General features: G+C 50.6%; 1 protein-coding gene across 3 annotated transcripts in view; it reads left to right on the top strand.

The window, feature by feature from the left end:
* The window catches only part of KCTD15 (potassium channel tetramerization domain containing 15), a 72,870-nt gene extending 59,494 nt beyond the window's left edge, over positions 1–13,376 (top strand). For all 3 annotated transcript variants that reach the window (XM_038753901.1, XM_038753900.1, XM_038753902.1), the window contains 2 exons: positions 2,130–2,435; positions 11,090–13,376. In XM_038753901.1, coding sequence (XP_038609829.1) covers positions 2,130–2,435; positions 11,090–11,248 — 465 coding nt within the window. In that variant the 3' untranslated portion in view covers positions 11,249–13,376. The remainder of the gene's footprint in view (positions 1–2,129; positions 2,436–11,089) is intronic.
* Positions 13,377–13,620: the final 244 nt, after the last annotated feature.

The raw sequence follows: 13,620 nt of genomic DNA, 5'->3' as shown, positions 1-13,620 counted from the left end.
GTCAGAGGACATGGGTTCCAATCCTGGCTCTGCCACTTGTATTCTGTGTGACCTTGGGCAAGCCACTTAACTTCTCTGTGCCTCAGTTACCTCATCTGTAAAATGGGGATTAAGACTTTGAGCCCCATGTGGAACAACCTGATTACTTTGTATCTACCCCAGGATTTAGAACAGTGCCTGGCACATAGTAAGCGCTTAACAAATGACATCATTATTATTATTATTATTATTATTACTATTTATTAATAATAATAATAAATAACACCAACCGGAGCTTCTGGAGTTGGCTCAGTTACTCACACCTCGCCCTGGTTGACCCCAAGTCACTAACAGTTGGCCCTTTCCAAGTGCCATCCTTCAGCTATACCTGCCCAGACACTGAGAAGTCGGGCCTCTTCTCTGACTTGAGGAGGCCACCTCTTAGAGGCCTGGTGGCCTGGATGGGACACTTGGGGCCCAGAGGCTATTCCCTGGGGGTTCCCAGTCCATGTGAACTGTTGGGAAACTGGGGGAACCTGCAAGTCTAGATGGGTCAGTGGCCGTTAGCCAAATTGCTGTGCCCAGTTCCAGCCCTTAGCACGTGCTCACATCCAGTAGGTGAGCATTAAAGGATATGGGTGGGTTGGCATCAAGCTGACGGAATAATATGCCAGCAGCATTCCCCAGTTCAGGGTGCTGGTGTCATTTTTTTTTTCTTATGGCATTTGATAAGCGTTTACTATGTGCCAGGCACTGTTCTAAATCCTGGGGTAGATACAAGCTAATCAGGTTGGATACATACAGTCCATGTCCCGCTTGGGACTTGCTGTCTTAACCCACATTTTGCAGATGAGGTAATTGAGGCACCAAGAAGTTAAATGACTTGTCCAAGGTTACAGAGCAGGCGCTTACTGGATGCCAGGCACTGTAGTAAGCGCTGGGGTTGTTACAAGGTAAATAGGTTGGATGCAGTTCATGTCCTACACAGGACTTACAGTCTTAATCCACATTTTACAGGTGAGGTTACTGAGACACCAAGAAGTGAAGTGACTTGCCCTAGGTCACGGTGCAGACAAGTGGTGGGGCTGGGATTAGAACCAGAAGCAACATGGCTTAGTGGATAGGGCACAGGCCTAGAAGTCAGAAGGGCCTGGGTTCTAATTCTGGTTCCACCACTTGCCTGCTGTAGTATGAACTTGGGCAAGTCACTCATTTTCTGTGCCTCATCTGAAAAATGGGGATTAAAATTGTGAGCTGCATGTGGGACATTGACTGTGTCTACCTGATTAGCTCGTATCTACCCCAGTGCTTAGTACAGTGCCTGGCACGTAATAAGCACTTAATAAATACCATTTTTAAAAAGAACAAAAACATTATATTGTAATGGGCTGTGTCCTGGATTCTTCTGGCTGGACTTTCAGGCTGAAACTCTGGGTACCTTTGCAAAGGTAGGCTGAGGGATGACCCTCCGGGGACCACAGGGGTCCATTTTGAGGTGGCATCATCATCATGAGAAGCAGTGTGGCTCAGTGGAAAGAGCACGGGCTTTGGAGTCAGAGGTCAGGGGTTCAAATCCCGGCTCCGCCAGTTGTCAGCTGTGTGACTTTGGGCAAGTCACTTCACTTCTCTGGGCCTCAGTTCCCTCATCTGGAAAATGGGGATTAAGACTGTGAGCCCCCCGTGGGACAACCTGATCACCTTGTAACTTCCCCAGCGCTTAGAACAGTGCTTTGCACATAGTAAGCGCTTAATAAATGCCATTATCATTATTATTATTATTATTATTATTATTATGGCACCACAGCCCTGCCATCACAACAGCAGGAAATGGAAGCGAGTTGGAGAGTGTGGGGCAGGGTTTGTGCCAAAGCCATGGGCCATGCCCCGTGCCAGCCTATTGGGTAAACCCAAAGGAGGCCAAATGGGACAATGATCCATCTTCAAGAAGAGTAAGCACTTGATTTTTTTTTTGCTGGTATCCGTTAAGCGCTTACTATGTGGCAAGCGCTGTTCTAAGCACTGGGGTAGCTACAAGGTAATCAGGTCGGCTACGGTCCCTGTCCCACATGGGGCTTCCAGTCTAAATCTAAGCCCTTCTCTTCTCTCCCTGCTCCACTGTCCCTCCCCCGCCCCCACTCCGCCTTCTGCAGGACTTTAATCTTTTATATGAAGAAGCAAAGTATTACCAGCTGCAGCCAATGATTAAGGAACTGGAGCGATGGAAACAAGAGAAAGAACAAAGAAAGCATTTCCAGCCCTGTGACTGCTTGGTGGTGCGAGTGACTCCAGACCTCGGCGAGAGGATTGCCCTGAGTGGGGAGAAAGCCCTCATCGAAGAGATCTTTCCCGAAACCGGGGACGTCATGTGCAACTCCGTCAACGCGGGCTGGAACCAGGACCCCACTCACGTGATCCGCTTCCCGCTCAACGGCTACTGCCGGTTGAATTCCGTGCAGGTAAGACTGCAGGGGCTAGTTGTTACGGGGGTGGGCAGCAGCCAGGGACCTCGGCCGCCTTCACGGAACCATTAAGGGTGAGGCTTGTTGCTGGGATTGGCTCCTGCCCCTCTCCCCTTTAGGGCTGACGTAGGCAAGGGCTGCGTCGTGCCCGGGGCCAGGCAGCTTCTCCCAAGCCGGAGCAGGGAGAGAGATTTGGGTCTTGTGTACGCTGGTGCCATGCTGGCCTTGTAATGTGTTACACTGATAAATGCTAATTTTTTCATCAATGTAGGGCCAACGGCATTTCTCTTCTCAAAATGCCTCTAGCGAGAAAGAGTGAGTTCCAAAAACTACAGAAAAAAAAAAACCTTCCGTGCCATTTTATAGAAAATGCAACAATGTGTAGATGCATAATTTATGGCTCACTCATAATTAAATGATGGTGCCTGCGGGATGGACTTAAAAAAATTGATCTCTGCACTTTTTTTTTTTCAAAAGGATGTTCTATAAAAATTGCCCAGAGTATTTTCAACCAAATGTATTTCATTTTACACTTGGAGTTTTGACATTGGGTTTAAAATTAAACCTGTGAAACAAAGGGAAGTAGCTGGACCCCAAGCAGGAGAAAGGGAAACCGAGCCGGGGCTGGGCCTAGGTGCCTCAGGCGGGCTCCCCCCGAAGCTGACCGGAGGTGGGGGCTCTGACGCTGTCTGGCCGTGGTGGCGACGGTGCCCTGATAGTGCCAGCGGGAAAGTAGGGGCGGCAGTTTTGCAAGGTGACTTGGGGTCCAAGTTGGGTGACCACACTGTCCTTGCCAGTTCCCGGCTGGACTAGCCACCCTACCACTGTGGCCAGCCACAAAAGCCCTCCACTGAGCAGTGTTGGGTTACCCTGCCTGCCTGCAGTGCCAATCAGCTCCCTTCCTTCTGCTGCGGGCGGAGCCCTCCCAGCCCAAGACCCTCCTGGGTTGGCGGCTCCACTCTGGACCCATAGGTCAGGGGCTGGGTAGGGGTTGGGCTCCTCTGGGGGCCCGTGGGCTGGGGGCTTGTTGGGAGTTGGGCTTTGCTTTGGACGTGGGGGCCCGTGGGCCGGGCTCTGCTATGGGCACATGGGCCCGGGACTTGTTGTCGTGTATCTGAGCCAGGCACCCAAATACCAGGATCCCTTCAAGACCCTACTGAGAGCTCACCTCCTCCAGGAGGCCTTCCCAGACTGAGCCCCCTCCTTCCTCTCCCCCTTGTTCCCCTCTCCATCCCCCCTGTCTTACCTCCTTCCCTTCCCCACAGCACCTGTATATATGTATATATGCACATATTTATTACTCTATTTATTTATTTTACTTGTACATATCTATTCTATTTATTTTATTTTGTTAATATGTTTGGTTTTGTTCTCTGTCTCCCCCTTCTAGACTGTGAGCCCACTGTTGGGTAGGGACCATCTGTATATGTTGCGAACGTGTACTTCCCAAGCACTTAGTACAGTGCTCTGTACACAGTAAGCGCTCAATAAATACAATTGATTGATTGACTGATCTCTGCGTACACCCCATTCATTCATTCATTCATTCAATTGTATTTATTGAGCACTTACTGTGTGCAGAGCACTGTACTCAGCGTTTGGGAAGTACAAGTTGGCAACATATAGAGACGGTCCCTACCCAACAATGGGCTCACAGACTGATGAAGAGTATGGAACTCTCTCCCGAGACAGTCAATCAGTGGTGTGCAGAGCACTGTACATTGTGGTAGACACACTCCCTGCCTACAGGGAGCTTCCAGCCTAGAGGGGAAGGCTGACATTGACAGAAATAAATAAATTACAGATATGTATATATGTTGGTGTTGAGGAATGCTTAAAGGATAAAAATTCAAGGGCACAGGCAATGCAGATGGGAGAAGAGAGTTAGGGAAAAGAGGGCTTATTCAAGGAAGGCCTCTAATCTGGCAAGGCAAAGCCTACTGGGTATTCACTCGTGGTCACCCTAGAGTGTAAGCTCGTTGTAGTCAGGGAATGTGTCTATGGTTATATTATACTCGCCCGAGCACTTAGTACAGTGCTCTGATCACCTTAAGTGCTCAATTATATGATTGACTGACTAATTGGTCCTGCCTCCCTCGCCACTCTGAGGAGCACTGGGGCTCTAGGCGAAGCGCTTAGTACAGTGTCAAGCGCTTAGTACAGTGCTCTGCACACAGTAAGTGCTCAATAAATGCGATTGATTGATTGATTGGTAGGGCTTGGGATGGGGAGGCGGCTATGGAAACAGAGAAGCTAGATTTGTCATCAGGGATGGAAATGAAACATCCATGTCATCCCGATCAGCCCCATGACATTTGCCAGGATTGGCGCCTGACTTCCGGCCCCTCAGCCCCTGGCCAAGGTCAGGCAGAGGGGGCGGGACGGCGGCTGGCTTGGGACCGTTGGGGTGCTTGGCCCAGAGAGCCCAGGAAGAGGAGAAAGAGAGGAGAACTGGAGCGGACGGGATAGAGGGCGGCGAGAAGGAGAGAAAAACGGACACCCCGTCAGGACTCGAGGGGCAAACCTCCCCCCCCACCCCATTGTCTTTGCTGCACCGTGGATGTCATAGTTTCATAAGGTTGAAATTACTCTTTCACTCTGGATAATGTGGGCAGAGGAAACGTATGAGCGTACTTCAGGGGAAAATGCATCTATGGCATTTTAATGCTTCATAATTAAGACCACATTTGTTAATGTCACTCGGCAAAATTTAAACGAAATGCATTCAAGTAAGTAAAAGATCAGATTTCCGTCTGGAGCCCTTCCCAGCATAACAGTCTACACCCTGTCTCCCTCCCTCCCCTCTCTCTCTCTCGGAGCGGCTGGCGGGGAGACGGTATTAAACCTGAGCACAATTGTGTAGTTTAATATCGGCGATATAGCTCCTGAGGAAATCACAGGTGATCCTCATTAGCTTACTGGCATCTCCTCATCCCCGCTGTACAGTAACCCGGCTGAGATTTTTCTCCTGGTTAGAGAACCCACCGTCCCGCTGCCACTGTCTCAGATCTTTATTTTACAACCACATTACGGCACACGGAGGAATGTGCCCGAGCTGCTTCCAATTGCGGCGAAAACGCCACGATTTGGAAAACGGCTCCGCGTGCTTATCAGCTCTGACCCATTTCTTTTCTTGCTCACAAAATTGATGATCCCCCCAGATCTGTAAAACCGCTGCAGCCACGCCTCCCCTTTTTCCCTCTGTTCCACCCCCCCCCCCCCCCCCTGAGCACACATGTAGCACCCAATGAATCACTCTGTTCTCAGAGCAGGGCTTTGAGAGGGTAATGTCTGCTTCTTTGCTGGGTGTTTCAGAGAGGTAGTTCAGTAAATGAATGTCTCATGCTAACATGCATCTCGCAGCGCCAAAGGCATAGCCCAGCACACATTTTACTTTATAAGCAGATTGAATTGTGGGTTTTGGGGCATGGGGGGGTTAAGTTGGAGAAAGCGTTAGGCTTAGGTGCTGTCGCCCTGCTGTTCCTCAAGGCAGCAATTGTTGCTTCAGCCGTGGTGGACTCTGGGACCAAGCAGCAGGCTGATCCCGTCCACACGGAGAGGGGAGCGGGGGACAGCTGGCTTCGCCCTCACCTCCCGCTCCCCAGCTCATTGTGGGCAGGGAATGTGTCTGTTTGTTGTTGTAGTGAACTCTCTCAAGTGCTTAGTACAGTGCTCTGCACACAGTGAATACAATCGCTTATTCTATCCTGCTCGATTACCGTATCCTTGCTGACCTCCTAGCCTCCTGTCTCGACTCACTGCAATCCGTATTTCAGCCTGAAACCGGATCATTTTTCTTCAAAAACGTTTAGGACGTGTCTCCCCACTCCTCAGAAAACCCCTTTGACTTCAGCCGTCCTGTTTGCCGTCGCTGGTCGGGGCTTCTTGCATTGTTGATCTTCAGTGTGGGCGGTGAAAGCAGCCAGTGTTGGGGGCCCGTTCTCACTGGGTGGTGGTGAGCAATGGATAGGGCTATCCTGGAAAGGTCCAGCCCAGAACAGTGGCCAAAAGTCACGTTTGGCCTATTCACTCTCGTGTCTGTCTCACTTGCACCATTTATTCATCCCTCCCTCGAACACACAAACCCTTATATCCATAGCCATAATTTATGTATTTATTTTCATGTCCGTCTCCCCTTCTAGACTGTAAGCTCGTTGTGGGCAGGGAATGTGTCTACCAATTCTGTTCTATTGCACTCTCCCAAGTGTTCAGTATAGTGCTAGACACATAGGAAGCACTCAATAAATGTGATTGATTGATTTGCCAAAGTGGAAGGGCATCTAGATGTACCAGAGTCCAAATATGGAGACAGGCAGTCTATGAGGGGCTGGACTGAGCAGCCCCTCCCCAAGCTTGTGGGCTGGCATCATTTATGCTCTCCTTTCCTCTGTTTCCCTCTCCCTACCCAACTCATTCCCCATCTCCCAGAACCATTTCTCTCCCGTTCAAAGCTTTATTGAGGGTGCATCTCCTCCAAGAGGCCTTTCTAGACTAAACCCCTCCTTTCCTCTTCTCCCACTCCCTTCTGGGTCGCCCTTTGTTCTTCTCCTCTCCCAGCCCTACAGCACTTATGTACATATCTGTAATTTATTTATTTGTATTGATGTCTATCTCCCCACCTCTAGACTGTAAGCTTGTTGTGGGCAGGGAATGTGTCTGTTTATTGTTGTATTGTACTCTCTCAAGAGCTTAGTATGGTGCTTTGCCCGCAGTTAAGTGCTCAGTAAATACCACTGAATGGACAGGGGCAGGGCACCATGGGGGGCCTTTGGTCAGAGCCCAGGACCCCAGCCAGGCCTGCACAGACCAGTGGGCCCAGAGCCTCCCAGTGCCTCCTGCCAGGAGAGGCTGCAGGGACCCCCTCCAGCCCCTCCCCATTGCAGCTGCCCCCGCCAAGTGAGCTGCAGGCTTTCATTCATTCATTTTATTCATTCAGTCATATTTATTGAGCACTTACTATATGCAGAGCACTGTACTAAGCACTTGGAAGAGTACAATATAACAATAAACAGACACATCTCCTGCCCACAACAAGCTTACAGCCTAGAGGGGGAGACAGACATTAACAAAAATAAATAAATTACTGAGGTGGACATAAGTGCTCTGGGGCTGGGAGGGGCGATGAATAAAGGCAGCAAGTCAGAGCGATGCAGAAGGGAGCGGGAGAAGAGGAAAGGAGGGCTTAGTCAGGGAAGGCCTCTTGGAGGAGATGTGCCTTCATTAAGGCTTTGAAGTCGGGGAGAGTGATTGTCAGTTTTGAGGACAGAGGACGTTCCAGGCCAGAGGCAGGACGTGGGCATGGGGTTAGCAGCGCAATAGATCAGAAAAAGGTACAGTGAGAAGGGTATCATTAGCGGAGCAAAGTGTGGGCTGGATTGTAGAAGTGTAGCAAGGTAAGGTAGGAAGGGGCAAGGTGATTGAGTGCTTTAAAGCCAATGTACGATGTGCAGGTGGATGGGCAACCACTGGAATTTTTTGAGGAGTGGGGAGACATGTCCTGAACGTTTTTGTAGAAAAGTGATCCAGGGAGCAGAGTGAAGTATGGACTGGAGTGAGGAGAGACAGGAGGCTGGGAGGTCAGCAAGGAGGCCGATACAGTAATCGAGACAGGACAGGATAAGCGATTGTATTAATGTGGTAGCTATTTGGATGGAGAGGAAAGGGCAGATTTTAGCGATGTTGCGAAGGTCGAACTGACAAGATTTAGTAATGGATTAAATATGTGGGTTGAATGAGAGAGAGAGAGAGAGAAGTCAAGGATAATGCCAAGGCTACAGGTTTGTGAGACAGGATGGTGGTGTCCTCTGCAGTGATGGGAAAGTCAGGGGGAGGACAGGGTTTGGGTGGGAAGATATGGAGTTCCGTTTTGGACACGTTAAGCTTGAGGTGACGGGAGGACATTCAAGTGGAAATGTCTCGAAGGCAGGAGGAAATGCGAGACTGCGGAGAGGAAGAGAGATCAGGGCTGCAGATGTAGCAGGGATGGGTGCAAGACTGGTGGATGGGGATGGTCGAAACGAGCTCCCACCCAGCCCTGCCCTCTCCTTCGATTAACAGCGAGCACAGTCCCGAGGCCTGTTGTCCCAGGCATCTGTCCACGGTCCCCGTGGGCCCAGGAGGCAGAAATGGTGTCCGCCATGTGGGTAAGTGTTGGTGCAGTCCGGAGGAGCACCTGAGTCAGGGCCCAGGGCCCCGATCCGCTGCCTCAGATCCAGCACAGCCCTCTTTGCTTCCTGCTCGCCCCTCCTTCCAGTGCACACGTCCAACTTTTTCCAAAGCCCTTTAAAATTTAAATCTTGTAGGGTGGTATTTGCCCTCCTGAGTCATCGCAGGCCTTGGCACAATGGGATGGATCAGGTCCCTGGCTCCCTCACAAATGTCCAGATCAGGGATCGGTCAGGTCCCTGGCCTGCCCCACAGATCTCGGTTTTGGGGGGACCCAAGTGTATGCGTCACCTCACCTCCCTTTTCTCCTTCTCTAGCCCACCCCGCACCCTCCACTCCCCTGCCGCTAATCTCCTTACCGTGCCTCATTCTCGCCTGTCCCGCCATCTACCCCCGGCCCACGTCCTCCCCCTGGCCTGGAATGCCCTCCTTCCACACATCCGTCAAGCTAGCTCTCTTCCTCCCTTTAAAGCCCTACTGAGAGCTCACCTCCTCCAAGAGGCTTTCCCAGACTGAGCCCCCTTTTTCCTCTCCTCCTCCCCATCCCCTCCGCCCTACCTCCTTCCCCTCCCCACAGCACCTGTATATATGTTTGTACAGATTTATTACTCTGTTTTACTTGCACATATTTACTATTCTATGTATTTTGTTAATGATGTGCATTTAGCTTTAATTCTATTTGTTCTGACGACTTCACATCTGTCCACATGTTTTGTTGTCTGCCTCCCCCTTCTAGACTGTGAGACGGTTGTTGAGTAGGGACCATCTCTATAAGTTGCCAACTTGTACTTTCCAAGTGCTTAATACAGTGCTCTGCACACAGTAAGCACTCAATACATACGATTGAATGAATGAATGAATGAATGAATGAATGCGTCAGGCCGCCTTCTGCCGGAGCCTTATATGTGAGCATTAGCATCCCTGCTGCGACATTAGTGCCAGTCCCCCTCTAGACCGAAAGCTTGTTGTGGGCAGGGAGTGTGCCTGTTATTGTTCTAGCATACTCTCCCAACTGCTTAGTAAGGTGCTCTGCACATAGTAAGTGCTTAATAAATACCATTGATTGATTGATTGATTGAAGCAGGCAGACTTTTTCTTTTCTTTACTCTGTAAAAAGCTAGTGGCAGTTCTTTTACTCAGATTTGTGCTCAGGAAACGCCCCCCCCCCCCCCCCCCCACTTCCCCTGGACCTCACCCCTTGTCTAGGTCTCCTGGAGAGAGGAAGGAAAGTGAGGGAGGCTCGCTGTAGTCGGAGAGCGGGGGCTTGTCTGTGGTCAGGGGCAGTCCAGGACTCCTCGCCCCAGCCACCTCCTGCCTCTTCCCCGCCGGCACAGATGGCAACAGTCTGGCTCCTCCCACCAGCCTTTCTGGGGCCGAGCGAGAGCCCGGGGCTGGTCCGAGTTGGCCTCAGGCCCAGCCCAGATGGATCGAGCCCTGCTTTTACCCCAGGCTGGGAGCCCAGGAAGACACAGGCCGCAGCCCCAGCTGGGGGAGGGCGGGAGGGAGGTGGGGAAGGCTCCTCTTGACTACACTTTGGTGGGGGTGGGCATCCGTAGTAGGACTGGCGGATGCTGCTCGGGGAGCCACTTGGAAAGAGAAGCTGTCCCAAGATCCCAGGATTGGAAAGCTCTCCAGTTTGGGAACTGGAAACGCTGGGGGGTCTAGCAAGGGGCGGGCAGGTCCGGGGGTGGGGACCGGCAGGAAGCAGCAGCTGCTGAGGGACAGACCTAGCCGGGCGGGAAATAGGTCCAGGGAGTCCAGGGGAGCAGCAGCTCTGGGGAGGAAAGGAGCAGAGGCCCCTGTAGCTCCCCCACCCCCAGGAACTCAAGGAAAGCCTCCGTGTGCCTAGCAGTTGGGCAGTCGGTTTCTTCTGTTTGAAATCTCAGCCCTGTCCCGGGGCCAAGGTCAGAGAGATCCAGAGCCACTGGGCCAAGCCCTTGGGCAAGAAACATCCTGTCACATGCAAAACCCCTAGAGTAGTCTGGGAGTAGGGGCAAAAAGCAGGGACTTCTCCGATTCAAATTGCGGGGATCCTGGAGAGAGAACACAGGAGGCTGCTGCACTTTGCTCGCTGAAGCTCAAACCCCATCTCTGCTCCTCTTCCTCCCTTCTGCCAGTTTTAGTGCATTGTGGGGGCAGGGTGCGGGGCGGGGGCCGAGGGACCCCCTGCTCTTTCGAACCGGTTTGGCTGTCGCGCCCCAGAACTCATCAATATCGTTCCCATTCAGGGGGTTCCACGCTGCATTCCGGACCGCCGGAGTGCTTGTGCGCTTGATGAATTCTTGTTTTCCGCAGAACCTGCTGTAAGCCAGACTTTAATCACGATAGAGTCATTTAAAAATAAGTTATAGAATTACGGCTATATAATATTCATTCTCGGGGATCCTGAAAGACAGTATCCATCTTCCGGATCAACCGGCGGGGGCACTTTCCCTTCACGAGCCCCATCTGGAAATTTAACCTCTATGTTCTCTTCCCCGTCATAGGTCCTTGAGAGACTGTTTCAGAAGGGCTTCAGTGTGGCAGCTTCCTGCGGCGGAGGGGTGGATTCCTCTCAGTTCAGCGAGTACGTGATGTGTCGGGAGGACAGGAGACTACAGCCCGCTCCGACCACAATCAGAATAAAGCAGGAACCGCTGGACTAGGACTCTCTCTCCCACCTTTAGAACCGTAGAAGTGTTGAATAGTCCCTTATGTGAAACACTGAGGAGTTGGAAAACAGTATTAGCGAACAAAGTGTGACGATTTATGGCCAATTAGTGGTGTTCTAAAACTACCTGTCACAGTGCCATGAAACACGGCTGAAAGGACCCCCTTGGTGGCTCTTCATTATGGAACCACTGGGCATGCTCGGTGGACAAAAGGCTTTGTGGGAATGTAATTTCAACCTAGCAGCTGCGGTGTTGGAAGCAGCCCGGGCTTCGAAAGGTACTGACACTTGATTGGACTTCGACTGAAAGACCAATTAAGGCGATTCGAATACGTCAGCTGAAGGAACGAGTCCGCTTCCCCCACCACACCCCATCCCCCTCCGTCCCAATGACCCCTGCCCAGGAGGAAATGGGGTGGGCCAGGCGGGAGGGGAGAGGACTGGTCACCGAGGAGTAGACGACGAAGAAGAAGATGCTACATTGAGCTGCACTGGACGCTGCTCCTGTCTGAGTCCTCCCCATCTCTCCTGCCAGATGTGCTGTACATCTGCCTCCGTTGTGTCAAACGTCTGTGATTGTTCGCGTTCATGCTAGTAAATGGCTTATTTTTCTACAATATTTAAAACTGAAATAACTGTCTCTGCCCAGCTCAGAGAAGCAGAAAAGGACCAACTCATATTTATCTGGTGCTCAACACTTTGGGGAAAAAAAGAAAAAAAAAAGAATCCATAAGTCTAACGGTGTCGGCATTATGAGAAGTAGAAACCTGGAAGCACACCCAATCGCCTCTCTTGGAAACCAACCATCCAACATGCTCCGGTCGGCCTGAGCTCACCGGGCCTCCTCGAGGGAACGGCGGGCCCGGTGGCAGCCACTCTGCCCGGCCGGAAGACATCCGTCCCCCCGGCCCCATTCCCCTCCGGAAGGAGCGTGGTGGGCCAAAGACCCCCACTCCAACCCCCCCCTCTTCCCAGGGGTGGAAGAATGGAGAGACATACCGTGGGAGCCCCAGACCACATGGGCTTTTTGCCTTGCAGGAGCTCTGTTCATTTTTTTTTCTCCTCAATTTAATTTAAGTGTTTTTGAAAGTCTGGTGATATTACGCCCTCTTCCTGAATTTGCATTTGTCGATTTAGAGAAGGCCCGCCCCTGTGTCCCTGCTGATTTTGGCCTGAACGTTACCGTTCCTTTAACACATCCACCACCAACCCCTTTGACTTATGCAGCAGCTTCCTTAACTCAGGAGACAGCACCATGTTTGCAGGTGCCACTATATAAATAGCGTCTGCTAAATCCTGTTTATTGCTGTTTAGCATGATTGGCGCCTCAATAACTAATTCATGTGCTAATCACAATTTAGTTTCTCCACATTAATTTATAGAATACTGTTGTAGACACTGAATCTTAATTAAACCTTTTTTTAGACAAACACAGCCATATCTAACAAGGGGACACGAGATTCAGATCGGAAGACCTCTGGCAATTTTGTCCCCTTTTCCTCCAATTGGAAAGAAAGAAAGAAACAGCCGTGGGGCCTGCTCCCTCAGACAGACAGCTAGGAATTTGGGTACCCTACTCAATTGATTTTAAGGAGTTGGGAAGCTATTTTATTTCTCGGTTTTATACTTGTTCGACACCTTTCACTGACGGAAAATGGCTAGGTACTGCCATATTTGAGTAAATGGCTCCACACTCACCTTTCTATGTAAGATATCTGTAGAATTGTATATTACACATTTAATATTGTAAAGATCTTACTGTATAATTGTCATGTATTTGTGTATACACATTTCTTATCCAGTACTTCATGCCATAAACATTTCTGTAAAGTAATAGGTTGGAATACAGTTCTGAGGATGAGTCCTTTCTTTATCGCCCCTAGTCTTCCGCAGGAGGAAGAAAACTGAGTTGAATTTCCCCTGCTATTTGTTGAGTTCAGCTGAGAAGCCATTTGGGCTGAAGCCTTTCTCAGGGGGAGGGGTTATTGGTGTTATTTATTAGCATCAAGGCTTTAGTTCAACTTCAGGCCAAATTCCCTCATTATATGCAGTCAAATACCTCCTACCTGATCAGAGTCGGCATTTTTTTATGCTGTTTCTTAAATGCTTACTATGTGCTAAGTACTGGGGTAGATTCAATCGAATTTATTGAGCGCTTACTGTGTGCAAAGCACTGGACTAAGCGCTTGTAGATACAAGCCAGTCAGACTGGACACAGTCCATGGCCCACACGGGGACTCCATTCCCATTTTACAGATGAGGTGACTGACTCACAGGGAAGCGAAGAGGCTTGCCTAAGGTCACACAGCAGACAAGTGGCAGAGCCGGGCTTACAACCCAGGTCCTCTGACTCCCAAGCCCATGCTC

The sequence above is a fragment of the Tachyglossus aculeatus genome, chromosome 11, assembly GCF_015852505.1.
Source record: "Tachyglossus aculeatus isolate mTacAcu1 chromosome 11, mTacAcu1.pri, whole genome shotgun sequence".
Classification (NCBI taxonomy): Eukaryota; Metazoa; Chordata; class Mammalia; order Monotremata; family Tachyglossidae; genus Tachyglossus; species Tachyglossus aculeatus.
This window is presented reverse-complemented; position numbering and strand designations above follow the sequence as displayed.